This window comes from Salmo salar, chromosome ssa15, assembly GCF_905237065.1.
Source record: "Salmo salar chromosome ssa15, Ssal_v3.1, whole genome shotgun sequence".
Taxonomy (NCBI): domain Eukaryota; kingdom Metazoa; phylum Chordata; class Actinopteri; order Salmoniformes; family Salmonidae; genus Salmo; species Salmo salar.
In genome coordinates this window covers 73,919,329-73,940,440 of record NC_059456.1, presented here as the reverse complement: position 1 = coordinate 73,940,440, position 21,112 = coordinate 73,919,329, and the positions used below count along the sequence as shown (strand labels likewise).

Below are 21,112 nucleotides of genomic sequence, written 5' to 3'. Positions count from 1 at the left end.
ACATATTTCACCCCTTTGGTGAAAAGGTTCTACTTGGAACCAAAAAGGGTTCTCCTACACAGGGACAGTTAAAGAATCCTTTATGGTTCTAGAGTTCCCCCGTATTTTTTCAAAGAGTGTGTGTGTTATCATTGGTGCATTGTTGTGATGAAATGAAGGTGTTGCGTGTGTGGTTCAGTGCAGAGGAAGACTAGGGCGTTGAATGTTGCACCTGCCACACCAATGGGCAGATTCACACACTTTGCACTGGAGTTGATGGCAGGGCAGGAGCGCTACAAGCAGCCAGTGGAAAATGTTTGGTTTGGCTCACTAACAGGTGGATGCAGAACAAGTCAAGACAATAATGTAGTAAAGTACACACACACACACACACACACACACACACACACACACACACACACACACACACACACACACCAACACGCTCCAGGTTAACCTTTTTCATCCGTTGTGCATTATGGGCACTCGCAGAGTAACCTTCTTGTCAGTGACTTTCATCTTGCCCACTAGCTATAACAGGTAGACTCCTCTCTGACGACCTTGTTTCACGCAAAAACCAAATCAAACACGCTTGAATCTTCTCTCTCACTGTTCATAGAGACTGCGTCCCTGTGATGTGAAGGGATGTAATTGTGGTGAATAATGTATTCTGCTAGGATTGTAGAGAGCAAACGGAGCAGATGGCTGCAGGTTGGTGTGTGTGTGTGTGTGTGTGTGTGTGTGTTCTTGGGGGAGGGGGTGAGAGGAGAGTGCTGGGCTTGGGGTTCCATTGTGAATGCAAAACGTGCAAATGGTGGATTATTTTAATGCATTTTTTTCTAGATCTGAATCCCTAATCCCTGAAGCAGTTTGAAATGAAAAAAGTATATGTTTTCCTTCAAAGTAACGCCATCCCCCTTTCCAGATAGGAATTTACAACTACCAGCTGTCTAGGAATATGATCCTTTGCACTTTAATTCCACTGTGGCACAGTTTTATACTGCAAAGCAAATAGTTACATCACTGTAACATGGAATGGTGCCAGTTTGGTCAAAACCATACTGAATTAATTCTCCTTTTCAAATGTTATATGATGGTTATGATAATGTAGTTGTGATGATACTGTGGAATTATTTTTATCTTGTGTATTTACAGAGTTTAAAAAATTATACCCACACAAATAAATTCACCTTTGGAAAGGTTGTTTGACAGTGATGAGAATTGTAATTATACTGTAGAAAAGGTACTGCATTTAGAACCTTCAATTGAAACAGGGTGGAGGCCCACACATCAAGTCACTTGTCTCAGATGTCCTCTATAGACTCCAAGGTAACAGATGAGAAAAGCTCTTTGCACTCATAGTATTATACTGTAGGTGCTCATTCTACAGTATTACCTCAATGACCTCGACTAACCTGTACCACCGCACATTGACTTGGTACTGGTACCCCCTGTATATAACCTCATTATTGTTATTTTATTGTGTAACTTTTTTTAAACTTTAGTTTAATTAGTCAATCTTTTATTAACTCTTATTTTCGTAAAACTGCATTGTTGGTTAAGGGCTTGTAAGTATGCATTTCACAGTAAGGTCTACACCTGTTGTATTTGGTGCATGTGACGAATCAAATTTGATTTGATTTATATCACTTTAAATACAGTGTTGTTTGACATGACAATGAATGAAAATGAAAGGGAGGAGATATTGTGACAGGGTAGGAACCAACGTGTTGATAAGTGTTTCCTAGCTGACCCTATTTGTATTTGTATTTATTAGGGATCCCCATTAGCTGCTGCACTCTTCCTGGGGTCCAAACACACCAAAGCACCCACATTACATATAAAACAAAAGATAATACAGTGAACTATGTTTGTACTGAATGAGCTAAAGATTAAACAGTACATCATATAACATTCCTGCACCACCACATATCCACCACATATCCACAAAATGTTCAATACCACCATACACAAAATCACAATGTGTGCGTATGCATTTACATTTATTTTTTTTATTTTTTTAAACCTGGCAAGTCAGTTAAGAACAGCTATGTAGACCACCTCAAGATAAAAACGTAATATTCAATATCGGTAAGTAAATATTAGCACTACACAATCTGGTGGGTAATAACCTTCAATCTGGATAACAACACAAAACAAATCATAAGACTAGAGAAATGTATCGACAAATATTACGAAAACAAGCAACACCCAAACATGTCGGAGAGTAAGACAGGGGAACCTATTTCAAAATAAAAACGTGACTCTTCTACAGACACAGACGATTTCATATTTTCACCACCGGGATGGGTAAAGGTCGAAACCGATCTGTTAAAACAATAAATAACAAACTGGGTATATTTTAACTAGTCAGTAAGGATATAAAAGAGTTGAAGGCAAGCCTCGAGATGAGTGATGAAAAAGCTGTGATGAAAAAGAATGTCCAGTTCCCGAAGGAAATTGCACAACGGTGTAAAGTTCTGTATCCAATTTTCAAGGAAAATAGATGGAAAGGAAACACGTAGCTCTCGTCGTCGATAAACTGTAACCACTTGTTCAGAGACACAAAGATCACTCCATGGCTATTTAAAAAATTACAAAGTTCTCATAGAGGAGGCAAATAAGGAAACACACAATTCTAGCCCGGTTATGGATTGTAATAATACAACAACAAATCTTAAAAGTAATTAAATAATTAAAATGTAACTAATTGGAACATAAAAGCACTAATTCAACATGGTGGAGATAAAAACTCAGTAAACAGAAGGCAGGGTATGTGTGGATGGATGGTGTGGTGTGTGTTTTTTGGTGTTTGGAAAAGTGAGTGAGAAAGGAAATGGTTGCATATCTCAGAGCCAATGTTTTGCTGTGAGCAGGGGTTGTGAGAGAGCTTTCAATGTTGTTCAGATGAGGGATATACATTTTATAATGAATTATACATCTTATTTATGTATTTATTTATTGTCCTATCATGGTGGAACAGTGTTTTACATTTTTTATATAAATTATACATCTAATGTATTTATTTATGGTCCTATATTGATGGAACGGTCCACAACCCTATACCCTAGACACGCACCTGAATGACCCAGATACTAAGGAGAAGTCCCTAACTGTTTTCTGGGCCTGCTGTAAGTGATCTGTATGCAGTCAAAATGCGGTCAGAGACCTAGAGCAGCATCGCCCCCTCTGAGCCTGCTTGGCAGGGTTGATCCTGCAAAGCCAAAGCCCCCTGAAGGGAGAGCATAATATACAAGGAAATTCTCAAAGCTGCTAATGAGAACCTTGACGACCTTGTACTTAGCTGGTGGGGATTCCAGTGGGGTGCCCCCACCCAGGCAGTGGCAGTGCTGGCAACACTAGCTGCTGTAACCCATGGGGAGGGGGTCACACTCAGACATTCATAGAGGGGGCATATTATTGTGGCCCTTGTGGCACAAAATCAAAGGTCTGACTGCACGGAGATGCTTGGAAATATGGTCAAATAGGGTGGACCATGTTGTGGGTGTTTCAGGGGAAGGGGGTATATCTGACCTCCATCATCTTGGATGTGACAATGGTTAATCAAATCTCCCCATTTCTGCCCATTTTTTGCACAGTTTTGCAGGCCTTCTCATACAGCTGCAACTGTATATACATTCGTAAATCAAGAGTTGGGCTCTGGGATGGTGCAACTGTTGAGAATCTGAGTCTATGGTTGTTGTGGGGGAAAGGGGTTGAGTGTTATGAGGGTGTGGGTGTGTGTGTATCCCACAACTGTTGCAAGGGAGTAAAATATGTTAGGGACAATATAGGATGATTCACAATAATTGTTTGCTTATACAATAATTGCTTGCCATAGTGTCATTTTAGTAATGGCGAGACTGGTGAGAGGTAAAAATCCTTTGCATAAATTGCCTACATTACTACAAATATAAATAAATAAATAAAATTTAAATTAAAAAAAAAATATATATATATATATATATATTTAATGGCTATATATAATTCAAATCAAGGTGAGGTCGATGGAAATGCATTTGGCGGTAGATCTGCTTCTGTTCTGTGGGTGGCACTGTGTGCTCTTTTCGAAGGATGGGTCCTGGTCTCTCTGGGGCTATGGGATCCGGGGGGTTGGGAGTGGGACAACCCAATTCGGGATGAGGAGGGCTTTTAGCGGGTGGAATAGTGGGGACCAATTGGAGGTTTACTTAGTAGCAATGCAAATATCATGGTACAGCTATATAGACACTCAATCATCATGTTACTTTTTAATGGTACGTTTACAAACATATATTTTGATAAATAGAATTGAAACTTGTGTCTCATTAAGGTAAGTGGTGAAATAAGTATAGCCAGTTATAATTGAAATGGCTTAGCAGATAATAAGAAAAGGCGATCAGTGTTTACCTGGCTAAAAGAGAAGGAATATAATATCTATTGTTTACAGGAAACTCATTCAACAATTTTAGATTAAGATTTGTGGAAAATGGACTGGAAGAGGCGTAATATATTTCTCCCACGGGCAAAGAAATTCAAAACGTGTGATGATATTAATTAACAGTAACTTTGATCCAAATGTGCAAATTGTCCAACGAGATCATCAAGTTAGATGGATTATTTTAAATAGGTAATTGGACAATATATAGATATGGATTATTAACCTATGCGGTCCAAATAATGATGATCCAAACTTCTTTGAAAATATATATAAGAATTGATCAACTCTACAAGCAACACTATACTCTATTATTATGTTGGGGGATTTTAATAGTGGGTCAGAAGTTTACATACACTAAGTTGACTGTACCTTTAAACAGCTGGGAAAATTCCAGAAAATGATGTACCTGTGGATGTATTTCAAGGCCTACCTTCAAACTCAGTGCCTCTTTGCTTGACATCATGGGAAAATCAAAAGAAATCAGCCAAGACCTCATAAAAAAATGGTAAACCTCCACAAGTCTGGTTCATCCTTGGGAGCAATTTCAAAATGCCTGAAGGTACCACGTTCATCTGTACAAACAATAGTGCGCAAGTATAAACACCATGGGACCATGCAGCCGTCATACCCTCAGGAAGGAGACGCGTTCTGTCTCCTAGAGATGACCATACTTTGGTGTAAAAAGAGCAAATCAATCCCAGAACAACACAAAGGACCTTGTGAAGATGATGGGGGAAACAGGTACAAAAGTATCTATATCCACAGTAAAAGTCCTATATCGACATAACCTGAAAGGCCGCTCAGCAAGGAAGATGCCACTGCTCCAAAACCGCCATAAAAAGCCAGACTACAGTTTGCAACTGCACATGGGGACAAAGATCGTAGTTTTTGGAGAAATGTCCTCTGGTCTGATGAAACAAAAATAGAACTGTTTGGCCATAATGACCATCATTATGTTTGGAGGAAAAAGGGGGATGCTTGCAAGCCGAAGAACACCATCCCAACCGTGAAGCACGGGGGTGGCAGAATCATGTTGTGGGGGTGCTTTGCTGCAGGTGGGACTGGTGCACTTCACAAAATAGATGGCATCATGAGGAAGGAAAATTATGTGGATATATTGAAGCAACTCAAGACATCAGTCAGGAAGTTAAAGCTTGGTCGCAAATGGGTCTTCCAAATGGACAATGACCCCAAGCATACTTCCAAAGTTGTGGCAAAATGGCTTTAAGGACAACAAAGTCGAAGTATTGGAGTGGCCATCACAAAACTCTAACCTCAATCCTATAGAAAATTTGTGGGCAGAACTGAAAAAGCGTGTGCGAGCAAGGAGGCCTACAAACCTGACTCAGTTACACCAGCTCTATCAGGTAGAATGGGCCAAAATTCACCCAACTTATTGGGCAAGCTTGCAGAAGGCTACCTGAAACGTTTGACCCAAGTTAAACAATTTAAAGGCAATGCTACCAAATACTAATTGAGTGTATGTAAACTTCTGACCCACAGGAAATGTGATGAAAGAAATAAAGGCTGAAATAAATCATTCTCTCTACTATTATTCTGACGTTTCACATTCTTAAAATGAAGTGGTTATCCTAACTGACCTAAGACTGCATTTTTACTAGGATTAAATGTCAGGAATTGTGATAAACTGAGTTTAAATGTATTTGGCTAAGGTGTATGTAAACTTCCGACTTCAACGGTATATGGAAGCTTAAATAGCCTGACCTAGTGAGATATACATGGCGGAGACTTAATCAAGCTAGTCGTCTTGATTACTTTCTTATGTCATTCTGGCACAAAAGGTTTTTAAAAAATTGATAGGGGACAGAATGCGGTCGGATCATCACATAATTGGCATATATATTACTCTTACAGAATTTCCACGTGGGCGAGGATATTGGAAATTTAATCAAAGCCTACTGGATGATAACTTGTTTATAACTAGGACAGAAGAATTTATAACTGACTTTTTCCGACATAAAATAGGTACAGCAGATCCCCTTGTTGTATGGGACACTTTTTACATGTGCCTTTAGAGGCCATGCAATTCAGTACTCATCTATAAAACAAAAGAAATTTAGATCAAGAGTCCATATTTACAAAAGAAATTGAAGGACTAACAGTACAGTTAGATAGAAATAAAAACTGTACCATAGAGGCACCGAATAAGTTAGAGGAGGAAAAACAAAAAGAAATGGAGGAACTTTTTCAAGAAAGATCCAGTGTGTCATGCATGATTCACTGAATGATACTTTGAAAAAGGAAGTAAAGTACTTTAAAAAATATGTTTTCGTTTCAGTCTCCTCCATCGCCACTAACCGAAGCTAATTGTATGGATTTTTTCATATTAATAATGTAAAATTAACATCTGTACAGAAGGACTCATGTGAAGGCCAAATTACAGAGGAGGAACTTCTTGATGCAGTTAAAGCCTTTATGGCTGGGATAACTCCAGGGCTGGATGGCATACCAGTGGAAGTATACCAAACTTTTTTTGATATACTCTGTGGACCATTATTAGCATGTTTTAACCACTCCTATATAAATGGTAGATTATCGGACACCCAACAAGAAGGTCTGATTTCATTATTACTGAAACATGATCCAAGTGGTATACATTTTACATTTTCATTTTAGTCATTTTAGCAGACACTCTTATTCAGAGCGACTTACAGTAGTGAATGCATACATTTCAATTCATTTCATAATTTTTTCCCCCCGTATATATAAAGATCCAGTCCATTTAATAAATTGGAGGCGTCTTACACTTCAGTGTTGTGATGCAAAGATTCTAGCTAAATGCTTGGTGCATAGAATTAAAAAGGTATTGTCAGATATTATTCAGCCTAATCGGACAGTTTTTTTTTATTTTTTACAGGGACGATACATTTGGAGATAATATAAGACAAGTATTGGAAACAATAGAATACTATGAAATATTGGGGACACCAGGCCTGGTTTTCATAGCTGATTTTGAAAAGGCTTTTGATAAAGTACGACTGGGGTTTATATATAAATGCCTAGAATATTTCAATTTTGGAGAATCTCTTATAAAATGGGTTAAAGTTATGTATAGTACCCCTAGGTGTAAAATAGTAAATAATGGCTACATCTCAGAAAGTTTTAAACTGTCAAGAGGAGTAAAACAAGGTTGTCCACTATCGGCATATCTATTTATTATTGCCATCGAAATGTTAGCTGTTAAAATTAGATCCAAGAATAATACTAAGGGATTAGAAATCCGTGGCTTAAAAACAAAGGTGTCATTGTACGCTGATGATTCATGTTTCCTTTTAAAACCACAATTAGAATCCCTCCACAGCTTCATAGAGGATCTAGATACTTTTGCTAACCTCTCTGGAATTAAACCAAATTATTATGTGTACTATATTACGTATTGGATCACAAAATAAATGTACTTTTACAATACTGTGTAGCTTACCAATAAAAGGGTCTGATGGGGATGTGGACATACTCTATATACAAATCCCGAAAGAAAGAAATGATCTCACTCCAATACATTTTTATAGAAAGTTAGCAAAAATAGATAAGATCTTGCTACCATGGAAAGGAAAATACCTGTCTATTTGTGGAAAAATCACCCTGATTAACTCTTTAGTCATATCACAGTTGACCTATTTGCTTATGGTTTTGCCTACAGCTAGTTACCTGCTTTTTAAATTATATGAACAAAAAATATTCTATTTTATTTGGAATGGCAGCCAGCTAAAATTGAAAGGGCCTATTTATATGACGAATATGAATTCGGAGGGCAGAAATAATTAAATATTAAAGCATTAGACCTCTCACTAAAGGCATCAGTCATACAAAAGTTACACTTACATCCGAAATGGTTCTCTAGTAAATTGGTAGGAATGTCTCACCCCATGTTCAGACTTTTCCCCTTCATTCAGATTACAACTGCTCACTTTCGGTTGTTTGAAAACAAAATCATCTCCAAAATATAATTATTTTTTAAACAAGCCTTCGGTTGTTTGAAAACTAAATCATCTCCAAAATATAATCATTTTAGAAAGCCTTAGAAAGTTTGTTGCAATTTCAGTTTAATCCACCTGAAAAGACAGAACAAATAATACAACAAATATTGTGGTTAAACTCAAATATACTAATTGATAAAAAAAACGTATTTTTCAATGAAATGTTTAAAAAAGGTATAATTTTTGTAAATTATATCATAAATAGGATTGGTGGAGTTATGTCACACATGCAGCTAACACAGACATGGAAATGTCTGCTCTACCCAAAATTACAACCGACTAATTGCAGCATTACCACAAAAATGGAAGAGGCAAGTAGAAGGGGGAAAAAGTAATGAACTTGTCTGTCGGCCCTGCATTAAAGAAAATTGTGATATATAAAAACATATAGCAATTTAATTTAAGGACCCAAAAATTGACCACTGTGCCAAATAAATGGCAAAATAGTTGGGAAGAGCAACACCGGATTCAAAACTTCGAATTTTTCTATTTAAATTATTATACAAAATTCTTGCAACCAATAGAATATATATATAATATGAATATGAATATAATATAATAATATAATATGAAACCAATATTATGGTTGGGTTTTCAATAGGGTTATAAAGTGAGCCCTGAATCCTCTAAAAGAACACTTATATAATAACAGGATCGTGTTAACGAGTCTCTTCACGCGCACCCAGCATTACTGCCACGCGCACCCAGCCATTAAAACAAACTAGTCAATTGATCAAGGTTGCATTTCATGGAACTTAACACTATAATTCAAAAGTGCTTCATATATATATATATGGGGGATACAATCTTCCCAGCTCTGCAGACTTTGCTGTGAGGAGGCAGAGTCATTAGATCATTTATTTTGGTACTGTCCATATGTAGCTCGTTTTTGGTCACAGGTCCAGGAATGGCTGAAGAATTGCAACATTTACCTAGAACTAACGCTGCAGATAGCAATACTGGGTGCTTTGAAAAGTCGTAGTCAATCAATCAATAATATAATAATTATTTTAGCAAAAATGTTTATCTTAAATTTTTTATCTGTAGTTTTACCTGCTTTTTAAATCTGATTCTATGGCTTGCATCGGTTACCTGATGTGGAATAGAGTTCCATGTAGTCATGGTTTTATGTAGTACTGTACACCTCCCATAGTCTGTTCTGGACTTGGGGAATGTGAAGAGACCTCTGGTGGCATGTCTTGTGGGGTATGCATGGTTGTCTGAGCTGTGTGCTAGTATTTTAAACAGACAGCTCGGTACATTCAGCTATTCAGCACCTCTTACAAAAACAGGTAATGAAGAAGTCAATCTCTCTTCCACTTTGAGCAGTGAGTGATTGACATGCACGTCATTAATGTTAGCTCTCCGTGTACTTTTTAGGGCCAGCCGTTCTGCCCTGTTCTGAGCCAACTGCAATTTTCCCAAGTCCCTCTTTGTGGCATCTGACCACACTACTGAACAGTAGTCTCGGTGCGACAAAACCAGGGCCTGTAGGACCTGCCAGTGTTGAAGGCAGAGAAGCGCTTTATTATGGACAGACTTCTCCCCATCTTAGGTACTGTTGTATCAATATGTTTTGACCATGACCGTTTACAATCCAGGGTTACTCCAAGCAGTTTAGTCACCTCAACTTGCTCAATTTCCACATTATTCATTACGAGATGTAGTTGAGGTTAAGAGTTTAGTGAATGATTTGTCCCAAATACAATGCTTTTTAGTTTTGTAAATATTTAGGACTAACATATTCCTTGCTATCCATTCTGAAACTAACTGCAGCTCTTTGTTAAGTGTTGCAGTCATTTCAGTCGCTGTAGTAGCTGTCGTGTATAGTGTTGAGTCATCCGCATACATAGACACACTGGCCTTACTCAAAGCCAGTGGCATGTCGTTAGTAAAGATTGAAAAAGCAAGGGGACTAAACAGCTACCCTATAATCTTTGGCTTCATTGAATGTTTTCTCTTAGCTACTTCATGTAGATAACATATTCTTGCATCAGCTTGCAGCTGTGGTAGCGTATAAGAAGGCTGAGTATTTTTATCAATCGCTGTTTGATCATCGACAATTTCATGCATCTAAGATGGTGGAAGCGGACACTGATGTGGATTGTGAATCGAATGGCGGTAGAATCAAGGAGCATTGGAATATTGTCCAAAAGAATGGAAAATGGAGCAAAGTAGTGTATAGTGCTGAGAATGACCTTCATATCTCGAAGGAGTACGGTTTATTAATGAGGAGCAGCTGATTGGATTACCAATCTTGAAGAATCCATTTGAGATATCCAAACTGGTGGAAAGAGTGCTGGGAAAAGTGAAGGCTGTAAGGATCACGAGAGGCGGCTTGCTTAGATTTTTTGTAGTTCTGAGGATCAGAAGGAACGTGTGTTGCGTCTCATCTGATTTGAGAAGTTAGACGTGTCATGTGTATCTCTTTGGAACAGGGCACCCATCAAGGGGGTAATATCTGGCGTCTCGTAGGAAGTCGATGTTGAAGAGATGAAAAATATTCCTGGACTGGTTGATGCACGTCGGATGAATCGGGTTGTGAATGATAAAAAGTGAAGAGTCTATCAGTTCTTTTGTTTTTTGATATGGAGTCTCTCCCTACTCAAGTGCAGTTGGGCTATATAAACTACAGAGTCTAAGCATTTATCCCAAGACCAATACAACAGGATCACTGTAAAGTTTTTGGACATGTTTCAGGTGTTTGCAGAAGGGAGAAGCCGAGATGTCCATGTTGTCGAAAGATCATGTCATCAAATCAAATGTATTTATAAAGCCCTTCTAACATCAGCTGATGCCACAAAATGCTATACAGAAACCCAGCCTAAAACCCCAAACAGCAAGCAATGCAGGTGTAGAAGCACGGTGGCTAGGAAAAACTCCCTAGAAAAGCCAAAACCTAGGAAGAAACCTAGAGAGGAACCAGGCTATGTCATGTATTTTAAAAGTGCTGAAAATGTGACATGTTGCAATTGTGGTGGGAACCATTAAGCCATGCCTTGGAATGCCCGACAAGGGTGAAAGGGATTGAGGTCGATATCATTGTGGATGCGGCGGAGTGGTTCCTGGGACTGAAAGATTTCTCGGTGGATGAGTTGCATGGAGTATTGTCAAAAGCCGTACCACTCTCTCAGGCCTTAGAGCCTGAAAGGGAGATATGGAGGTCTAAAAGAAGGAAGAAGTGGGAGTTTTGTTTTGTTTTGTCAATGTACTATCTTTATTTGGGTGGATTAAGTTAGTTTTCCCTATCACGTATGGATTTATTTTTTCCTTGTTTTCTCAACCCGTCCAGTTGGTGGCGGCAATACACCTTTTTGTTTTGTAGTCCGCCATAAAACCCACAGAAGAAGATGAAGAAGAACATATTCTTGCTTTGCGTATTCCTCTTCGATTTAAAAGATACTGTTGCACAAACAATATGCTGATTTACGTCTACACCATCACTGGTATTATCAGGCTGTATAGCTAATTACATTTGCTCTGACTCAGTACATTTATTAGCTAGCTAGCAATTAGCGGCTAACAAGATTTAGACCCAACTTACTAAGAAAATACAAACTAGCTTTTTATAGATGTAAGAAACACAAAATAATAGTGTAATTATAGAATGCTAGTGGACTTATATTAACCTGTTAGGGACAGACGTTCCGCTAGCGGAACGCCTCACCAATATCCAATGGTAGAGCGTGGCGCGAAATACAAATACCTTAAAAATGCTATAACTTCAATTTCTTAAACATATGACTATTTTACACCATTTTAAAGACAAGACTCTCATTGATCTAACCACATTGTCCGATTTCAAAAAGGCTTTACAGCGAAAGCAAAACATTAGATTATGTCAGGAGAGTACCCTGCCAAAAATAATCACACAGCCATTTTCAAAGCAAGCATATATGTCACAAAAACCAAAACCACAGCTAAATGCAGCACTAACCTTTGATGATCTTCATCAGATGACACTCCTAGGACATTATGTTATACAATACATGCATGTTTTGTTCAATCAAGTTCATATTTATATCAAAAAACAGCTTTTTACATTAGCATGTGATGTTCAGAACTAGCATACCCACCGCAAACTTCCGGTGAATTGACTAAATTACTCACGATAAACGTTTACAAAAAACATAACAATTATTTTAAGAATTATAGATACAGAACTCCTTTATGCAATCGCGGTGTCAGATTTTAAAATAGCTTTTCGGCGAAAGCACATTTTGCAATATTCTGAGTAGATAGCTCGGCCATCACAGGCTAGCTAATTTGACACCCACCAAGTTTGGTGCTCACTAAAATCAGAATTACTATAAGAAAAATTGGATTACCTTTGCTGTTCTTCGTCAGAATGCACTCCCAGGACTTCTACTTCAACAACAAATGTTGTTTTGGTTCGAAATAATCCATAGTTATATTGAAATAGCTCCGTTTTGTTCGTGCATTGAGGTCACTATCCGAAGGGTGACGCGCTGGCGCATTTCGTGACAAAAAAATTCAAAATATTCTATTACCGTACTTCCAAGCATGTCAAACGCTGTTTAAAATCAATTTTTATGCTATTTTTCTCGTAAAATAGCAATAATATTCCAACCGGGCGACGTTATATTCATTCATAGACTGAAAGAAAAACATGGAGTCATCTCGTGGACGCGCACTCCAGTGTCATTGTTCCCTGCCTGACCACTCACAAAAACTCCTGCTGTTTTTCGCCCAGAGACTGCAGAGACGTCATTCCACTTTCTGGCGCCTTCTGAGAGCCAATGGAAGCCTTAGAAAATGTCACGTTAAAGCAGAGATGCTGTATTTTTGATAGAGATGCCCTAGAAGGAGAACAAATTGTCAGAGGTGCACTTCCTGTATGGAATCTTCTCAGGTTTTGACCTGCCATATGAGTTCTGTTATACTCACAGACACCATTCAAACAGTTTTAAAAACGTTAGAGTGTTTTCTATCCAAATCTACTAATTATATGCATATTCTAGTTTCTGGGCAGGAGTAGTAACCAGATTAAATCGGGTACGTTTTTTATCCAGCCGTGAAAATACTGCCCCCTATCCCAAACAGGTTTAAGAAACAAAGTAAAAACAGCATCTTGTCATCAATATTGTTGCATGTGCTGCATTGACCATGCAGACTGAACGCAAGTGTCTCGTGGTTGAGGAACAACAAATGTGCTCCTTGAGTGAGGCTAGGTCTGTGTGGAAAGTGGCATGGAGAGAGATGAGTCAAGTACCTTAGTAAACTATAAAAATGTATGTTACACACGGCACATCACATTTAACAAACCAAACATTCAAATACTGTTATAGAAAGTAAAGTAAAAACTCAAACCGGTCCGTGCATCAATACTGGTATACCGCCCAGTCCTACTGACATAACTTTGTCACTCATTATTATGAGGTTTTGCACATTGCAAACATGTTACAAAAACTTCAGTGAAGAGAGCAGCAGGGTCCCCAAAGAAAGGTAGCTGTAAGAAAAGGTACTGTAAGACATTACATTGTCATTCACTTCATTGGTCCACGAGGGGCTGGATTCCTCTCTAATTGAAGTTGTTATGGTCATTGGGATTGTTCTGTTGGTCACATAAGCCACGCTATCTCAATCAAGCACAGATAAAGTATTTGAAATGATTTCACATTGTATATATGCCATGGTTGTGCTTAATTCAGAATTTTGGAATTGACTCCCATTCAACTCATGAGTTGAAAATGTAATTGAATTGGCCACTGCACAGGATGTAACATTTGAATTAGAGTTTGAGTGACAGGAACAGCGGCGATTTAGGCATGTAAATCATGGTGGGGCAAAAACAAATGATGCATGCCAGCAAAGCCACAACACTAAACAATACGTTAATTGCACTATAACGGTGCCCACAAACTGTTAGGGTCTACATAAAGCTGTCACAACAGCAGAGTCCCATCAGCAGTACCAACACCTTACCACTGCTATACCTGGCTATCAGCGGAGCCTTGTCTGGCAGCGAAACGGTACTGCCTTTTAAAAAAACATAGCTGATATGGCTGACTTGTTTAAATAAATGTGGTTTCTACTGACAATTGAAACCACATTTGAAACCACCATTGGGCGGTAGGTAGCCTAGTGGTTAGAGCATTGGGCCAGTAACCAAAAGGTTGCTGGATTGAATCCCAGAGCTGACAAGGTAAACATCTGTTGTTCTGCCCCTGAACAAGGCAGTTAACCTACTCAGTGGTATACTGGTATTGATGCACCTACTGTTCCCTGGTAGACTGTCATTGTAAATAAGAATTTGTTCTTAACTGACTTGCCTAGTTAAATAAATGTTAAATAAATAAAAAAACATGTAAATGTGCAAACTATGGCATAAAGGAATGACGAGCGGATAAGAGGCAATCTGTAATTTCGATTAAGACATTAATGAGCGAGCTAGGATGGACGTTGCCAATATAACTATTAGTTCAGCACTTTTGAAATGTACAGCGACCGAATTCAGAACATGGGCCGTTCTTACAGTATTCTCCCTGTACACCAAGTTAAACCCGTAGGATAAATAACGGGCCATATAACGGGCCATAAGCAGACAATATTCAATGATTACATTTCTCTAAAACAGGCTATAGGCTACAGGTGCACGTGCACCACCAAGTCAGAACAGTAGGCGAAAGAGGGAAAAAGGGACCAAATTATTAGCTTACTTCACCACATACACTTAGTATTACTTTCTTAGCTACAGTATACTACATATCTCCCTGGCATATTACATCATTTACAGCATACAATACATTTTTGGACTCACCTTGTTGTGCTCACTTCCTTCCAAACCACGCATTGATGAATTTGCGATTCCCAACTTCTTGTGTAAAGTTTATGTCCAATGGCCGATGTGCACCGATACGTTTTATCTGTAATTTCTCTTCATTATTTCTCTTCATATGACAAGGATTGAAAAGGATTTGCCAGTAGATTGTCGACTTGATTCATGATGCTGACTGCTAGCTAAGATTTTGAATGTATGATGTTCACATGATCAGTTCAATCGAAGCTACTGTACATATAACATGATTTGACGTAATTTTATCTGTGGCCAATGACCTTGAGCCTTCTTGGATGGGCACTTCTAATGTATCTCTATGTCAATACCCAAAGGGCTCGAATTCTCGAGGTCTCACCTTAGACTTCGCGATGACGTAGTTTCCCCATGAGTGACAGAACACTGAGCCAATCATGGCGCAACGCTCCGTATTTTCTGCTGGCTTGCCCCACCACCACAGAAGCACTGGCCTGGGCTAAAACACCTGCATTTTGGAGCTGCCTTACTTAGAAAACAAAAAAGAGACCATGTTTGTATGCAGCTTTATTAACTCAGTGATATATATACACTACCTTTCAAAGGTTTGGGGTCACTTAGAAATGTCCTTGTTTTTGAAAGGAAAGCACCTTTTTTGTCCATTAAAGTAACATCAAATTGATCAGAAATACAGGTTAGACATTGTTAATGTTGTAAATTACTATTGTAGCTGGAAACGGCTGATTTTTAATGGAATATCTACATAGGCGTAATGAGGCCCATTATCAGCATCCATCACTCCTGTGTTCCAATGCCACGTTGTGTTAGCTAATCCAAGTTTATCATTTTAAAAGGCTAATTGATCATTAGAAAACCCTTTTGCCATTATGTTAGCACAGCTGAAAACTGTTGTACTGATTAAAGAAGCAATAAAACTGGCTTTCTATATACTAGTTGAGTATCTGAAGCATCAGCATTTGTGGGTTCGATTACAGGCTCAAAATGGCTAGAAACAAAGAACTTTCTTCTGAAACTTTTCAGTATATACTTGTTCTGAGAAATGAAGGCTATTCCATGCGAGAAATTGCCCAGAAACTGAAGATCTCATACAACGCTGTGTACTACTCCCTTCACAGAACAGCGCAAACTGGCTCTAACAAGAATAAAAAGAGTGGGAGGCCCCGGTGCACAACTGACCAAGGGGACATGAACATTCGTGTGTCTTGTTTGAGAAACAGACACCTCACAAGTCCTCAACTGGCAGCTTCATTAAATAGTACCCGCAAAACACCAGTCTCAACGTGAACAGTGAAGAGGCGACTCCGGGATGCTGGCCTTCTAGGCAAAGTTGCAAAGAAAAAGCCAAATCTCAGACTGGCCAATAAAAATAAAATATTAAGATGGGCAGAAGAACACAGACACTGGACAGAGGAACTCTGCCTAGAAGGCCAGCATCAATATGTCGCCTGGTATGGAAAAGAGATGAGATGGAAGCGAACATCTGCTCGTGTTAGTCATATTTGCTAAACCGGGTATAATTGAACCAGTCTAGTGAAGTATTTTACAGCGATGATTTACTGTCTCAGTGGGATCTTTGATACTTTGAAAGAAATGTAACGTGAGGCAATATTCATTAACTGTAAATAATTGAGCGGCTTGGAAAGTGTATCACCAAGGTGAAATTAGCCTCTTATTATTTGATAAAGTTTGTGTTCCTAGGGCTTTCCAGTTAGGATTATGAAAAATGTACAGCCCTCCGACAAATTACTCACTAGAAAGATTCACTATTGGCCTTTAAAACAACCCAATCAGCTCCATGTTGTTTCAAATTGATAAAATGTGATGTTGCCCTCTGTCTCGTCTTTGTCTAGTACAGAGGATAGCTTGGTATATCCTTTATCTCCTGTGCCTTCTATATTTCTAACTACACCCATTATTTTGAACATTTATATTTTAGTTATAAAGGAGACTCTCTTGTTCGTAGAGACCTACAATAAGTGCATTCAAATAATGAGAAGTAACCGTATCATACAAACATTGCAAGTAAAACCTTCTTCAAAGGTTCAAAGAAATTGTATTTGAAGAGTTTCTCAAAAATGATTTCCATTTTGGGCCCCACTTGGGTTGATCCACTTGTTCTCCCAATAGGGGGTAATGGAGCTCCTCATTGAGCCAGGCAGGCGACAGGCCGGTAGATGAGTTGCCAGGGCTCACACGCGCCAGCTCTCCTAGGGGAAGCCTCACTGGCAAACAAACACATCTACCCTCTGCCAACGCTGAGTGAATCAGCGTCTTTTTTTCTTCTTTCATTTTTACCTCAGGAAGGATCTCGCAAATGGAGTTTGTTTACATTAGCTAACACCAGGCTAATTTCTTAACCGTTTGCGAACCCATATGAGTTTAATGAAGGTTTCACCTCTCTCTGCCTCGTGTTTTTTTTCTTGTCTCTCGCATTCTCTCTCTCTCTCTTTGTATCACCACAGTACTTTTGCATTGAGTCTCAGCAGTACCGATGTGGGGGTGGCATCTTCAGTTTCCGGGTGATGCAACATAAAAGGCCGCTGAGACTTTATTTAACATTTTATTCACCCACAAACCATGTGACAAATGAGAAATGGCGGAGCTGTCAATGCCTCGATTGGTTATTTTTGCAGTGTCCTTTAAGGTGATAGGCCACAGCCACACCACATTTTGAGGCCCGGGTTTCGGTATGTATGCCTCGGCTTCCCAAACTGTGTTCCAAGCTGCTTCTCAGTCAAGCAGTGTTGTGTTGGTAGATGTGCGTAAGTGTGGTACTCAGAGGTGTGCATACATTATGAAACGTGTTGGTCTGTGCATGTGTGGTGGTTGTGTGTGTGTGATTGTAGGCCTATGTGTGTGTCTGTGAGTGTGTAGTGTGTGTTCTCATGTGTGTTTTTGTGTGTGTGTGTGTGTGTGTGTGTGTGTGTGTGTGTGTGTGTGTGTGTGTGTGTGTGTGTGTGTGTGTGTGTGTGTGTGTGTGTGTGTGTTTGTGCCTGTGAGTGAGGTGTTTGTTCTCATGTGTGAGTTTTTGTGTGTGTGTTCGGTTGTATGTGTGTGTTTGTGTACGTACGTTTGATTATGTATCCTCTCTAGTTACAGTTCAAAGTGATCCCTCTTTCCCATCATTCATCCTAGCCCCTTATAGACTGCTCTAGTTTGGTCAGACAGCCACTACTATGAGGCCTGGGAGCTCCATGGCTCTTCCCTAGTCTCCAAAGCCTTGGCTCTGTGTCAGTGTTCAACCCAATACTCTTTTGGGAATTGGGGGGGGGGCACCGGGAAGAGGGCGGTAAGGAGGTGGCGGAGGATGTCAGCTCATTAAGCTCTATTCTTCCCGTGCAGCGTGGCACTGTATGGAACCACTGTTTGAGACCCATGTCATTACCCCTCGGCTCCCCCGGCATGCGTGGGGAGGGAAGGGTGAGAGGGGGAAAAATATTTTGGGGCTTGATATATTCCTTTTGAAAATGCCCTGCTTGTAACGCCGATCTAAAGGGCTTCCCTCTCCTTTCCTCCCCCTCCTTCTGTTCTCTCTCTACCTCTTGTCTCTCTCACCACAGGCCCGGTACGGTGCGGGTGGAAGAGGTGTTCACCTCCTCCACGGTACCCCACCCCCAGGCTCCAACCCAGCTGGGAAAAGACTGCCCACTGCTGGGGTGAGATATGGCTAAGGCCCCCCTAACCTCCTACCTCTATGCTAAAGCCCCAGAGGGTGTTCCCCAGGGGTTGGTACTGAGCCCCTTGTAGGTTCAGAAGGTTGTGATCCATGAATTAACACTCCCTAGACTCTAGAGTTAGCACATTAGTGGTCCTCCAGCATGCCAACAAGCAAACCCAGAAGCACTTGTATGCAGGGCAGGTACACACACCATTTATTTATTTAGCATAGAGAACAAGTAGCAGGTTAGCTAATATGCTTTTGTATGTTCTACTTATATTGTCTATTATACATTTAATAGGATATCATGGTCATAAACACATGTAGGGATTTCTCAAAGGATCTTTGTGACGTTTTATACGGCCGGGTAATTTTTGTAGTACATCTCACTGGAAGTTGCAGTGAGAGTATGTTTATATTGTTCTTGTGCTCCAATTATTTATATTCTAGAGGGTTCCGATTGATAGTAAATATGGAAATCATATTTAAAGCACACACACACTGCTCCGTACTCATCGAGACTCCAAACACTCTGGTAGTCAATGTAACCATTGTAACTTATGTTTCCCCCCGTGGTTGTTCTCTGTTCTTTTCACACCGAACCGTGCAGGGAGAAAAGAAGCCTGAGATGTAAATAGACTGATACGTTTCCCTTGCTGGTAATGATTTCTTTTTGTCACTGCCAGAACAGTCAAAACTTCAGCTGCGCTTTTTTTCCTCTCTTATTTTTATTCCTTTTCTCTTTCATACGTTCATATGGTGCAGGGAGGCACGAGAGCAGTAGATCGCATTCAGATAACCAATTATATGCTAGAGAAAAACTAACGTTTCCCCCCCACTGCCGTTATCTGATGTTGCGGCGAGCAGAGGCAAAGAGCTGGGGTAATGTGACATTCGCTCTGCCCTTCATCTCCCCATCGCTGTTTGCCAGATTCAGTTAAAAGTGGGTTCTGCTGTACATCCTCTACCTCGCCAGAGAAACCTCATAGACACACACGCGCACACACACACACACACACACGTGTACACACGCACACAAACGTGCACACACACGTGCGCACACACATACACACACACAAACAAAGAAATGGCAGACACCCGCTCACACTCACACTCACACCATCCCCTTCCCCCTCCATGGCTGCACCTTACTGTTACATTTGAATGTGTGTCTGTGGATGGGTGCAGTAGATATACCAATTGTTTGTTTTGTGTGTGTGTGTGTGTGTGTGTGTGTGTGTGTGTGTGTGTGTGTGTGTGTGTGTGTGTGTGTGTGTGTGTGTGTGTGTGTGTGTGTGTGTGTGTGTGTGCTTGCGTGTGGTGTTCAGTGTCTGTGTTCAGTGTTTATCTACCTCTTCACTTGTTACCTTATGCATGCTCATGTTTAGGTTTCTGATAGGTCACAGGTTAGCCCACACTACAGATTATGAGCTAACACAGTTGATCCTAAGGAAGTCCTCTTATCCCCTGTTCATGCTAAGACTAAAGTGGCAGGCTAGTTATATTTTTCTCATTAATTCTAAGTGTTTCCCCCGACACAGGTTAATAGGTGGGCTGTCAGAGGCCATAGTGGCTGGATGGGTAAAGACAGATTGGGTGAAACACATTTTTCCAGGGGACGTTTTATAAGGGCTCTTTTACTCGCATGTTCACTTTCTCTCATGTATACACACATCCTTGTTCACACTGTCAAAGCAACAGACACTCAAGCTCATGAAGAAGCACACACAGATGCATGCACCCTCACACACATAAAAGACTTGCAAACATAGACCAAGAAGACTCACTGCATATAAACAGTATTTATTATACAGCTATTTTACATTTCATATCCCCTATTGTGGGCTGGTGAGGCCTTTTGTTATACTATGGCAGTAGTTTTGAATTAGATACTCTTTATGCTTCAATCTTGTCTAGTCCTTGTGTTTTGAACATATTTTTCTCTACTATTCTTTTAACTCCAAACTCTATCCGCCAGTATTGTGAAATTATTATTTGTTATAATGGAAGTGAGTTGAAAAGCTTGGAGTTGAAAATGGTCACAGTGGCCAAATCAAATCGGGCAAAAAGAGAAAAACATCTCTAAAAACTGATTCCATCTTTCTTTCAACTATTGACCTGTGAGCATTGCTTGAATGGGAGATTTTTATCCTATTGTACGCGCTCACAGTGAAAACAAGACCTTATTTAGCGCCACCCCACCCAACCCCATTCCATAGCGCCTTTCTCTTCAATCTCTCTTTCAATCTCTCTATTGTTCAACC

At 39.7% G+C, this 21,112-nt stretch overlaps 1 protein-coding gene across 3 annotated transcripts in view; it reads left to right on the top strand.

Annotated features, from left to right (window-relative positions):
• The window catches only part of LOC100380856 (thymocyte selection-associated high mobility group box protein TOX), a 136,773-nt gene that overhangs the window by 49,556 nt on the left and 66,105 nt on the right, over nt 1-21,112 (top strand). The window contains exons 1-2 of one of the 3 annotated variants that reach the window (XM_045696055.1): nt 17,859-17,877; nt 18,751-18,846. The exons of 1 other annotated variant lie outside the window; for it this stretch is intronic. Coding sequence is in view for 1 of the 2 variants with exons in the window: in XM_014146042.2 (XP_014001517.1) it covers nt 18,751-18,846 (96 nt within the window). In the remaining variant the exon portion in view is untranslated. Of the gene's footprint in view, nt 1-17,858; nt 17,878-18,750; nt 18,847-21,112 lie in introns of those variants that run through there. One more of the 3 variants, XM_014146042.2, reaches the window with a different exon arrangement.